Here is a 13058-nt window from a genome sequence, read left to right as displayed (position 1 = left end):
CAAACTTATGGTGTGGCCACCATCTTCCCCTGACCTCAACCCCATTGAACACCTCTGGAGCATCATCAAAAGGAGTGTCTATGATAGCGGGAGGCAGTTCACATCTAAGCAACAGCTTTGGGAGGGCATTCTGTCCACATGCAAAACAATTGAAGCACAAACCATCCAAAAACTGATAAATTCAATGGACGAGAGAGTTCAGAAGCTTCTTTCCAACAAGGGGTCCTATGTGCAAATGTAACATCACCTAGAATAAAGTTTTGACTTGAAAACTGTTTGATTTCATTTTGTAATAAGCTGATAATGCTTATAATTTCACAATTGACCATTTTTTGTTCAAAATAAAAATAAAAATAAAAAGGTTGAAAACTCTGCTGTGCATAATAATTTGGAACATGCATTTTGAGTGTTTCTTATTTTTAAAAATATACTGTTTTCATAGGCAATTTGTTCAAAAACATTGCAATTATACTAGAATATTAGATGACTGGAAAATAACAATGACTGCAATTCATATAGGTAATTTAGAGGAAATATTTTTTGCATGATAATTTGGAACACAGTGTAAACAACCCTAAGAAACTTTTTGACACTTTTCACTCCCTCCTCAGGCCAAAAGCACAAACCCCTATCACAGACATTTGTGCTGATGACCTGGCCTCCCACTTCTCAGAAAAAATAGATAATATCCGTCAGGAAATCTGCTCCCAACCACCAATTGCTGTGACTCCATCCCTTCCTGCATCTCCCCTGGCTCACTTTCCACATTTGATCCCATCACAGAAGAAGTAGTCTCCAGACTCCTCTCCTTCTCGTTCGACCACATGCACTACTGACCCCATTCCCTCACAGCTCACCTAACTGCAATCTTTAATCTCTCCCTCTCCTTGGGCATTTTCCCATCCTCCTTCAAACACGCCATCGTTACTCCATTACTAAAGAAACCCACTCTCGACCCATCCTGCACAAACAACTACAGACCAGTCTCCAATCTCCCCTTCATCTCAACTTTTGGAGCGCCTAGTTTACTCCCGCCTTACCAGTTACCTCTCCACTCACTCCCTTCTAGACCCTTTAAAGTCCAGCTTCCGCCCTCTACATTCGACTGAAACTGCACTCAAAGTGACCAATGACCTTCTGACAGCAGAACGTAACGGTGACCACTCTCTGCAGCTTTCGACACTGTTGACCACCATCTCCTACTCTCTAGGCTCCAGTCACTAGGCATTAAGGACACTGCTCTCTCCTGGTTCTCTTCCTATCCTTCAGTGTTTTGATCTCTGGCTCCACGTCATCTCCTCTTCCTCTCGCTGTCGGGGTACCTCAGGGCTCAGTCCTTGGCCCCCTTCTCTTCTCTCTCTCTACACGGCCCCAATTGGACAGACCATCAGCAGATTTGGCTTTCAGTACCATCTTTATGCTGATGACACACAACTATACACGTCATTCCCCGACCTTACCCCCGCTGTACTACAGAACGCCAGTGACTGTCTGTCCGCAGTAGAGTGACCGGATCTCTAATGGGGGGAAAAAAATGTCGGAATCTTGCTCGTCTGGACCCCACAAAACGATTACCCTTTCCAGATATTGAGATAGCCAAAATTTGAACTCGATCAAACGACGTTAACCCGTGCCGCTCGTCGCTCAAAGTTTGAAAAAAATCCAAATTTTGGGCCTTTTTTCAAACTTTGAGCGACGAGCGGCACGGGTTAACGTCGTTTGAGCGAGTTCAAATTTTGGCTCTCTCAATATCTGGAAAGGGTAATCGTTTTGTGGGGTCCAGACGAACAAGATTCCGACATTTTTTTCCCCCCATTAGAGATCCGGTCACTCTAGTCCGCAGTCTCCAACATCATGTCCGCTTTCTATCTGAAACTCAAACTCTCCAAAACTGACCAACTTCTGCTCCCACCGTCTACTAAACTCCCTAAATCTGACATTTCCCTCTCCGTGGGTGGCATTATAATAACACCCCGGCAGCAGGCGCGCTGTCTGGGTGTTATATTTGACACCAATCTCTCCTTCACATCCCAAATACAATCTCTTGCCCACTCTTGCCACTTACACCTAAAGAACATCTCTAGAATCCGCCCTTTTCTCACCATGGAAACAAAAACCCTCACTGTCGCATTGATCCACTCCCGCCTGGATTACTGCAACGCTCTATTAATTGGCCTCCCCGTTACTTGACTATCCCCTCTCCAGTCCATACTTAATGCAGCAGCCAGGGTCATCTATCTGGCTAATCGATACTCTGACGCGTCCGCTCTTCGCCAGTCCTTACACTGGCTGCCCATTCATTATAGGATCCAATTCAAAGTACTTGTTCTCACCCACAAAGCTCTCCACAGTGCAGCACCCCCCTACATCTCCTCCCTCATTTCTGTCTATCGGCCTAACCGACCGCTGCGCTCTGCAAACAATTTTCGAAGAACCTCTGCACTAATCCGTACCTCCCACTCCCTACTCAAAGACTTCTCCTGCGCTGCGCCAATCCTCTGGAATGCTCTACCCCAAGAAATTAGGACTATCCACAATTTGCATAGTTTTAGGCTCTCCCTCAAAACACATTTGTTCAGAGTGGCCTATCACGTTCACTGATCAAAGTCATTCTATGTGTAAGTGTGCGTGTGTAGCCCATTCACCATCTCGATCCATCCCTCGCTCCCTCAAGATGGCTGGACCATTATTGTAAATACACCATTGTAAATACACACCTATACTCTGTATCTCCCCCACCTCATTGTAGATTGTAAGCTCTCACGAGCAGGGTCATCTTATTTTGCTTTAATTATTGTATTGTTGACGTTGTTACTTATGACTTGTGTTTTGAAACTGTTAAATTGTAAAGCGCTGCGGAATATGTTGGCGCTATATAAATAAAGATTATTATTATTATAGCTGGCTTGTAAAAAGATTAGCCTAAAAAAGGAACAAAAAAAAAACCAACACATTGTTCCCTTTATATGTGATTATTATGAAAAAAAAGGGTCAAGACAAACACTTCTCACACCCATGCTTCAGAAACAACTAGGTGGCAGCATGCCTCACAATGTGGCTCCATCTTAATCGCTACTGGAGCTAGTACATTCAAGGCCATGCTATTGTCACTGTATCCATACCTAGCTTAAAGAAACAATACACAATGTATATATTTCAGATGCCCCTCCTGTATATATCCATGGAAATTAAACACAACATGAATAAGATATAGACAAGAACTAGTTTTACCTCCATGACATTCACCATGCTCACAGGAGGCACCTCGGCAACTTGCACAGTGTCACTCATTGGTACGGGAGCAGAAGGAGTTGGACTCTTCCGGACTTCCTCCTGTTTCTTCTCCCAGTAATTTCGATTCAGATACCGGGCCAGCTGCAGAGAAAAAGATGGAGCTGGGTGCTGAACATTCAGCCTAAAATGATCACATCAACTCATTTTCTCTCAAACTTACCTCAGGATCTATTTCTTCAGCAAGAGGAGCAGATGAATTCTAGTAATAAAGAAGGAAACATTTACTGGCACTGGCTTTGTGTTGAGAAACCTCTCAAATATTCAGAGTCTATAAAATGATATTGTAACGCACCACAGCAGAGGAGTACAAAGTATTGACGGGGGGAGCTGAGGAGGTGACAGGGGTGGGCTCGGTTTTTGGATAGATGCCATAGGTATTCTTATGCCTCTGAAGATAGAAAAAAAAAATAAATGATAGAAATTTACAATTGTTAACGTTTTGCTATATATTCTTGATACATCAAGTGCAGGTATTTTTTCAAAAAAAGTATTTTGAAATCTGATAAATAGACCATAAATTTCTGTGTAACGTCACTCCTCGAGGGAGAAGTGAAGGTTTAGAAAATGAAAAGAAAAAAAAAAAAAAAAGAAAAAAAAAGAAGGACATGGCAAAAGATGAAAAGTGGTCTATTCTTGCTGCTTCCCTTAATATTTTTCTTCTGTTTATACAGTTACAGAGATATGGGCCTTGCTATTTAGTGCTAATTGTTGGCTCATATGATTCTTTGGGGGCTTTTCTTTAGGCTGCTCTATATAATTATCCTGTGAGCACTAACCCCTTGGTAAAGAACAACAATTAGCAGAAATATGAGCCTTTTATTTAATAACTCCATATGGCAGACTTAGAGAAACTAAATGGAATGGAGCAGTGGAAATAAAATGAGAGCAAAAACGGACAACTTTTTACCAGGTGATAGGTCCCATTTGAGCAGTGGATTAGGTGGCGCAGCAACAGGGGTGACCACATGGATATACAAGCCCATGCCTTACTTACCTTCCTTTCCTTCTCTTCAGCCTCAGATTGTGACAAGGCTATGGCAAGCTGCAGCTCCTCTTCTTCTTGCAATGCAGTTTCATCTCTCTTCGGAGGCATCTAACAGAATTCACAAGTCAGTACATAGATTAGGGGAGATAACAAGTGGATTTTTCTTTCTTTTTAATGCTGGCTTTAGAATTATCACCCACATATGTATACAAAGGACATGAGAAAGGATCTTTAGGGAGGCTGTGTGGAAAATCCAAACACAGACAGCAATCAAAACTAACATGCTTCTTGCTCGGGTGGTCTCCGAGTATTTTGGCATGCTCGGAGATTTAGTTTCTGTCGATGCAGCTGCATGAGTTGTGACTGCTGGACAGCCTGAATACACGTGAGGAATGCCTGTTTGTTAGGAAATTCCCACGTGTATTCTCGCTGACCAGCAGTCACAAATCATGCAGCTGAGGCGATGAAAACTAAATCTCCGTGCACGCCAATATACTCGGAGATCACCCGAGCATGCTCGGGGAAACCCGGGCAACAAGCATACTCGCTCATCACTAGTCACTATGCTTTTGCCAGACACCATTGCCTCTTATTTTAAGAGTTTGCTAAACATTAACCTCACCTGTGATTGCTGAGATAAAGGGCTGGTCAAATACTCGGGAGGCAGTTCACCTGTAGTGGCAGATTTTCCTTCACCTTTTCTGAAAGAAAAAAAAAAAGAAGAATTCTGTAAGAAACATAAGGAATGAAACCTACAGTGAGAGCCGATAACCCTTGTAGGCCCATGTGGACAGTCTTACTTGTTCAGCTGTTCATAGCAGGGCTCACAAACACGCACTTCCTTTTCAATGCCAAATTTGGGGATGGTGGAATATTTAGATGAACATTTTCCACAGAAAATTTGTCCACAGGCTCTGCAGTGATGCTGGAAATTAGAGGATTCACGTGTAAACATGGAGGACATTACATCCTAGCCCCTTTTGCAATAAGCACTGCAGAAATTTGTTTGTTTTTGGCACAGCTACATTTAGACCATAAATATTGTTTGTTAACTAAGCACTATAAGGATTTGTTTTTATTTTTCAAGATGGCTGTGGAAAAAAAAGGCACAGTTTCAATGTACAAATAAATTATGCAACTGATCAGCATCTGATTGTTTTGTACTTATGGAGTTGAGGAGGGAGCACCTTCCCTCTGTTTACCATCTATAGTAGATACTGCAGCTGTTACCTAAAACCCTAACTATTGCTTGCATATTACAGTCACCTCTCGCAGCTGATAAGACGGGCACACATTCTGTGCCCATGTCATCCATTGGACAAAACTGTACTTCCTTTTCCACAAGACAATCACTATTTAGATGTAGAATCATGTCCATTTGTGGGAAGTAGTTGAAGGAAATCTACCTAGTGCTATGTCTTTCTGGGAAGTTCTGATAAGAAATAGTCTATATAGCATAAAAACAAGGATGGTAAATGGAAACAAATTAAAGAAGGCAGTAAGTAGTAGTGGATTATAGGCAGCCACTAACCTTGCGTGTAACAACACCAAACTGAACACGGCAACGATGACACTCCTCAGCATCCACCCAGTCAGGGGCCTATGAAATCACCAAGGTAACACTTCTCAATCTTCTTTAAAATGGTTGTCTGGTGAAAATAAATGATCACCTAACCAAAGAATAGGTGCTAACTTATTGATCAGTGGGGGTAGGATTGCTAGGTTCTTTTATCACTGAGAATTGAGCAGAAAGGCACGTGCTCGATCGCCGCTCTATACATTCCCTTAGGGACTGCTGAGCTTTGCACTCTGCTTTTTCAGGCAGCTCCATAGAGAATGAGTGGTTGGGTATGTGACTTCCAGTTCCATTTTGTAATGGGGATAAAAGTGTCCGCATTGGCGATAAAAATATTCCCCGTTCTGCTAATCAGTACAGGTCTCAGCAGTCAAATCCCCACCAATAATTAAGAACTCACCTAGCTTTCACTGGACAACTTTAACTTTTGATCCCCATTAGAAAATTAACCATACTTACACGTTCTGCTGCAAACATGGCATCACTTTCCTTAAACTCAGGGAAATTATGTCCTTAAACAAAAAGACACAAAAATAAGTCTGAAAATCTTAGATATAAATTTTTGCAGCATCTGAGGCTGCATATTAATATTGCTGTGAAAAGAAAGTCTGGTTAAGCAATCAATAACTTATGTCATACAACAAGCTTGGGAGTGCCATTAATGACAGCCCAAATGAGAGTGCAATTACCATAATAAGTAGAACATATTGAGCTTCTCACAGAGGTAAAGAATTGGTTTGTGCATAGCACTTACAACGTTGGGCTATTAGACATCCTTTATTCATGGAGTATGAGAAAATATAATCAAAGTAAAGGGTTAAATACAATGCCAATTCAAACTCTATAGTAGAATGCTGAATACCATCTAAAACCTTGGTATCCCATCACTGGAAAAAGCAGGACTATGTTGAAGAACATAATATTGTTTTTTTTCTACAGCAGATGTCAATAGCTGCAAGAAAAGCACTTTTTTGTCATCTTGGGGGGGGAAAAAATGGCACCTTTAAGGGTATGTGCTCAAGATGCTCTTTTCAGGCAGATTCAGCATGGAACCAGACTTAAAAAAAAATAGGCGTCACAAAGAATGAACATTGCAATGCAAAAACCATTTACTATGCCCATGTTATGTATTTCGTCACTTCTTTTAACCACTCCAGCTTCGAAAACTGAACTGGCTAAAAAGTGACCAGTTGCCTGTGGCAGAGCTGCCACAAAAGACCCAAAAATACTTCAGGGAAGAATATCACTCGCGTTTCCCTGAACAGTCTTCTGCTGCAGGAACAGCACTGTCTAAAAGATGCCGTGTGAACATACCCTTAGCATAGTGCAAAAATGGGGTGTAGACAGTCTGAGAACTGGACACAGTACAACACATCAGGACACATCAGAGACAATAAAATACTTCTCGGCCCCAAAACACAACAAGCTCAGTCTTCTCCAGCATATTAAAAAAAAATCCCCTAAAGAAGATTATCTGTTACACATAGGACTTAAAATACTAGCTATTGCTTAGATAAAGCCTTACCTTCCACTTTCATGATTTGGTAGGTGTCCTGTACAACTTTATACTTGGGTTCGTTACGGAACGCATGGGCCCAGGCCTGAATCAGATACAGAATCTTGTTCCGCACATTTGGTTCCACCTGACGCTAGATACAAAGGTCCGTTAGCAATAGCACCTATGGGCCTGGAATCTAATGAACATCCAGGCCAATATTAGTGAGGTCACATACAAGCAGTTCTAGCTCTGTGCGGCACGAGCCATGAATATAAGAATGAGTCAGGAGCTCAATGACACAGCTCACCTGATGGAGCAGGAAGTTGTGACACCCATCACATGACTCTGGGGCTTCCCATACAGGACTGAGGAAATAGCCTGCAGTGTGCACAGAGCAGAGTCCAGTGTAGATGCTACAGAGCCTCTGCTGACACTAGCCTGATCCTTCACCCTTTCATGTCCTGCATATGCCCCACAAATTGTATTTTTTTTAAATGCTAAAATGCCTAACGAATTACATTTATGCAATCAGTCTGAAGTACAGTGCACATAGCAGAGAACATGACAGCACGTTTGCCCATATCTATCTGGTACTCCTATTCAAAGGCTAAGCTGCACTACAGGATACAGACCATAGAGATGGGGCCGTGTGACCTGGGCCATAAAGGCATGCCCTCAATCTAATCTCATACGCCATTGTAAAGCATCCAGTACTTAGCCGATAGCACCTTTTGCAGTTCTTTCAGCTCCTCCATTGTTTGCTTATTTGCAACTTCATCGTGTACAGTCGAACCACAGTTTTTCACTACAGACTCCAACACCTGCAGGAAATACAGAGTCCTGTGAGAACATTCACCCAAAGGTGTAGGCACAATGGCAATAGCTACACATACAGAAAAGCATCACTAAGTGACAGAATATCCGATCTCCTCAAAGTCCACAAGCGTCGGGAAGGTGGGTGTATTTATTTTTTCCAAAAAATTAAATGCTGCAGATTTAAAATCCACAGCGTAGATCACAATTCTAATATGCAACATGTCCGCCCCATGTGACTATACCCCAAGCTGCAGTATCAGACATGGTCCTCTAAAAAGAATGAGCCTTATATGTGAGGGGTAAAAAACCCATCCTTCTACAACATTCTTAACTTTTTAAATCATTTTACAATCACAACTTCTAATGACAAAGTCTGAAGTTACAAATTGGTAAATGGAGTAAAAAAGATTGTAACAGAGTCACTGCTTACAAAGTGGATGATAACCTGACTAATAATGTGTAAAGCAGCACATCCATAAGACTGACATTTGCTCAACATGCCTGACAAGCAAGACCTCCATCAATAATCCACTAGAGAGATACTGTATGCAACAATGTTTTACATCTGAATAGGCAGCAAGTAATGCTGCAGGGGAAACAGGATCTCAGACTCTGGATCTGTCTCCAGCGGGTCTGCATTTAGACTTGGAGGATTAGGTGGCAAAACATCAATATGCTCTTATTTTTCAAATGTCATTTGTATAGTATATAATGGCATGAGGAAGAATTTATAAGAGCTGTCATCTGGCCAGGAGTATCCGTATCAGTAACATAAAAAGTCCAAGATACTGGGAGGAAGCCTGCTAAAAATCATAGAACATTGCACTAAATGTCAGCTATAAAAGGTAATGCAAACAAGTTAATGTACCATCCTCTATGACTAGTGTGTTAGGACAATACAGAGAGCACTAATAAAAGCAATGTCAACATGTGCATACTAATCCAATAGAGATGCTCTGCTGTTAACAGCAGGTCTGATCCAGTGTTAGCTGGCTGATGGGATTTGGAAAATGTGTTCTGGGAAGTACTCAACTGTGCCACTACAAGTGTTTTTTCGGGCTTGAGATAAATGTCTGCAATCACCATTGAAGACTGGGAGAGCCAGCGGTCACATAACTGCCAGTATGTGATCTGTAGACCATGACTGCCCACTTGATTTTGTAGATAGATGTTGGGCTCACATGAATTGGCCAATGTATGCGCTAGGTATATTCATTTTTTCCTATTATCTAGAGCTGTAATGCAACTCCAATTTCATATAGTCCATGTTTACAAGTTATAGCACTACAGAGTGCAACTTTTTTAATCAGTTAGAAAATACAGTGCACATAGCTAATAATATGGTGCAACATTTGTGAATGACTGGTACTCCATCAGCCCCATTCAATTAAATGGAAAGAAAATCCCATTCACGAACTGCAGCACATAATGTACACCAGAGTAAATTCAATAGATTAAAATCTTCAATCCTCAAAATATTGTCATTTTTCATATCTAATGGTGGTGCTGCTGTTGCTCTACCTGGACGTGAATGTCTCAGTGGTCCCTGCAACTCACCTCCAGAGCAAAGAGGGCGACATGTGGGTTTTTGTCATTGACTTTCTTCTTGATGGCCCCCACTGCATACTTGGCTCTGAAAGTGAAAAATAACCATGTAATCTGTCACATTAAAAGTAAATGTCCCTCATTACATCTTTTGTGCCCCCTAGTATTGCTCTGTATTGGTGGCTCATATTTCTCTTGACTATATTCCCTTTTCTATCTAATAAAGCTTTTGTGCTAAATAAAACCCCACCTGTTAGTGCTTTATGTTAATGGTTCATAGATTTCGATAAATGTTATGTAATGCTTCAATTGGCAACAATACAAAATATAATGACACGTCACTCCTCAAATTTTGGTGGTGCCCGGATAAGGGTAACCAATCCTTAATCAATATAAAAAATAATAATCCGGCACTCAAAAGATCAAATGCTGATAATGAATATTTTTATTTTATTTCAGAGGGCATAATCCAAAAAAAACGTGACGTTTCGGTCTATTCATTGACCTTCATCAGACTAGGATAAATAAAATATAATATTGCAAATCAATACAAAGTGTATGTCATTGTCTTTAAGAGAAATCAGAAAAATCAGGAAATTATAACTAACATAGTTATAATATATGTACATTCAGTCATAAAGAGATATGTGATACAGAATGAATACAAATATAGGGTAATCTTTCTGATTTCTCTTAAAGACAATGACATACACTTTGTATTGATTTGCAATATTATATTTTATTTATCCTAGTCTGATGAAGGTCAATGAATAGACCGAAACGTCACTTTTTTTGGGATTATGCCCTCTGAAATAAAATAAAAATATTCATTATCAGAATTTGATCTTTTGAGTGCCGGATTATTATTTTTTCAATTGGCAACAATGTTAGGGGTCCAAGCAGTGGCATCAGTTCATTTCAAGGCAGAGCAACTATAGGAAAGGTTTAGGCTAGGAACACATGGCAACTATGGTTGTGAGAAGGTCACCTGGCCAAAGATCGCAATGTGCTGCTGCAACATAATATAAGTTACAAAGTACCATGACAAGCAAGTTGCAAAAAATCAAACGGCTAATTTTTGCAACTTGCTTAGATCATATTGCCCCAGGGGATCACAATGTGACCCTTCACTTGTATTGCACAACGATGTACCAGTGGTTCATAGAGATCTGGGCTGCGCAACCTGCTAAAGCCACAGTGTAGCCCCAGCCTTACTCTCAAATGAGTGACACACCAGTGTCACACTACAGAATAGGTGTGATAGGTGATACCCCAATCTAAACTCAAGTGGTAGCACTTTGACAGCCACTAAACAGACACACTGACAAACAGGTTACACCAACCCACCCTAAGTGAACAACATCAAAGAATAAGATTTGATAATGACAAGTTTACTACAACACCAAACGTACTGAGTGTCTCCTTGGCGGATCATGTCACAGATCTGCATAATGGATTCCCAGTCTGTCTCCAGTAGCAGCTGGCTGGTGGCTTTATCTAGAAAGAAAGAATCATTCAGAGAAGGAACGGAGAAAACACAAAGTTTCCAGATGTTCCCACAGCTACAGCACAATGTATATCTTATTAGGTGAATAAAAAGGAGACTGGAAAAGTTCATATAAAAAAAAAAAAAAAAAAAAAAAAAACATATCCATATAGGTCCAAGGTAGTCCAAAGGAATGACATTTATTGTGGCCTGGTACGTGGCCAGAAACCTATTATTACTTTAGAGGAAAGTGTAAAATCAGTTGTGCAAATCAATACAAAGCGATTCAGTATTAAAAAGCATACTTTTCTTCCCTGCAGTGGGAGTCAGTGTACGATGTACACCGCTGACAGCACAAGTATGTGGACTTGAGCCGTATCTGCTTCAGTTCTGCCTTCATTTTAGGATGTATTCCATCAAGAAACAGCTATGAACAATTTTTTCTATTATGACTTTCAATACTCTAGACAGCTGTTTCCACACCACTATGCTTTAGACTGCTGCCCTCTGATCAGAACAGCAGTTTTGTCTACCTGTGATTTTCAGTAGAGGAGATAGAGTACAGAGCGTGTCCATCTAAGTCAGTGCCAGAAACAATGAATGGAGTGCTGTGAGCACAGACAGCCTTCATTTTGTTCACCAAGACTCCAGATCCCTGTACTGAGGACCAGCAGATGTCTCATGGGTGGTACTCTCAGATCAGCAAGTTATCACCTATCCTGTGGTACAAAAGTAATTTTTTAAAGGGAACCCGACAGCTGGATCAACACCTATATATTAATTACATGGCTGCATCTGTCTTAAAAGACAGATTAAAGGCAACCCCATTGTGTATGGAAAGTTTACAGTATATAGTGATACTCACCTTTTCAAATTTATTTTGCTGCATAGTCTAAGGCTATGTGCACATGTTGCGGATTGGGCTGCGGATTTGGCAAAATCTGCAGGTAAATCCGCAGGTCAAAAGACCTGCGGTTTATCTGCAGATTAGCCTGCGGTTTAGCCCTGCGGTTTCACTCCTCTACAATGTTGAAGGTGTGAAACCGCTGCGGATTCCGCACAAACAATTGACATGCTGCGGATTGTAATCCGCGCGGAAAAATCCGCAGCATGTGCACAGCGTTTTTTGATTTTCATAGAATATAATGGTACTGTACAACGCAGCTAATTCTGCTGTAGATCTGCAGCAGAATCTGCAGCGTGTGCACATACCCTAAAGGGTTTGACTAATCGAAAAGGCGTGAAGTATGGGCGGATCAGCCCTACCCAGTCTCCCCACAGCAAGCCCATTTAAGTGTCTAGCCTCAATCTCTGCTCTCCGAACTTTTCCTCCGCACGCATGGGGGGGGGGGGGGCTGCTGCTTGAGAACGCTGAGACTTTCAACATGTGCAGTATGACCTAAAGTGCCTGGCATGTAGGTAATGATCTACTGCACACGCCAGTACTTGTGCATTTACATGGAGTCAAAGTTGTGGGGGGACGAGGATGGGGCTAGAACAGGGAGGGATTTGAGTCATGCCTCTGTTGACATGTTATCGGCAGACCTGATATGCCCATAGTGCACGCCTTTCTGACTAGACAAGTTCCTTTGGATATGCAGCCAAAAAGTTTGAAAAGTAAAGTACCACAAACTTTACCCAAACAAATGGGGTTGCTTATAATCAGCCTTGAAGACAGATGCAGCCATATAATTAGTTTATAGGTGTTGATCCAGCTGTCTGGTTCCTTTAAAGAGGTTTAGCGGGCAAAGTACAGAACTTGAGGGGAAGCATTGAGTGAAATGAATGAGAAAGCTGCCAGAATGGGACTGGAAGTAAGCAAATCGTATATGACCAGTCAGGTGACGCCTGTGGGAAC

At 41.4% G+C, this 13058-nt stretch overlaps 1 protein-coding gene across 2 annotated transcripts in view; it reads right to left on the bottom strand.

The window, feature by feature from the left end:
- The window catches only part of HGS (hepatocyte growth factor-regulated tyrosine kinase substrate), a 45241-nt gene that overhangs the window by 31503 nt on the left and 680 nt on the right, over positions 1–13058 (bottom strand). For both annotated transcript variants that reach the window (XM_073588189.1, XM_073588190.1), the window contains exons 2-13: positions 11127–11211; positions 9727–9802; positions 8082–8174; positions 7381–7504; positions 6315–6367; positions 5811–5879; positions 5080–5204; positions 4902–4980; positions 4289–4387; positions 3587–3682; positions 3455–3493; positions 3232–3375 (exon numbers count right to left, since the gene is read on the bottom strand). In XM_073588189.1, coding sequence (XP_073444290.1) covers positions 3232–3375; positions 3455–3493; positions 3587–3682; positions 4289–4387; positions 4902–4980; positions 5080–5204; positions 5811–5879; positions 6315–6367; positions 7381–7504; positions 8082–8174; positions 9727–9802; positions 11127–11211 — 1082 coding nt within the window. The remainder of the gene's footprint in view (positions 1–3231; positions 3376–3454; positions 3494–3586; positions 3683–4288; positions 4388–4901; positions 4981–5079; positions 5205–5810; positions 5880–6314; positions 6368–7380; positions 7505–8081; positions 8175–9726; positions 9803–11126; positions 11212–13058) is intronic.

The sequence above is a fragment of the Dendrobates tinctorius genome, unplaced genomic scaffold (genome assembly GCF_039654945.1).
Source record: "Dendrobates tinctorius isolate UK_male_01 unplaced genomic scaffold, ASM3965494v1 ptg000103l, whole genome shotgun sequence".
Lineage (NCBI taxonomy): Eukaryota > Metazoa > Chordata > Amphibia > Anura > Dendrobatidae > Dendrobates > Dendrobates tinctorius.
Note: the sequence above shows the minus strand (reverse complement) of the source record. Positions and strands in the feature narration are given on the sequence as shown.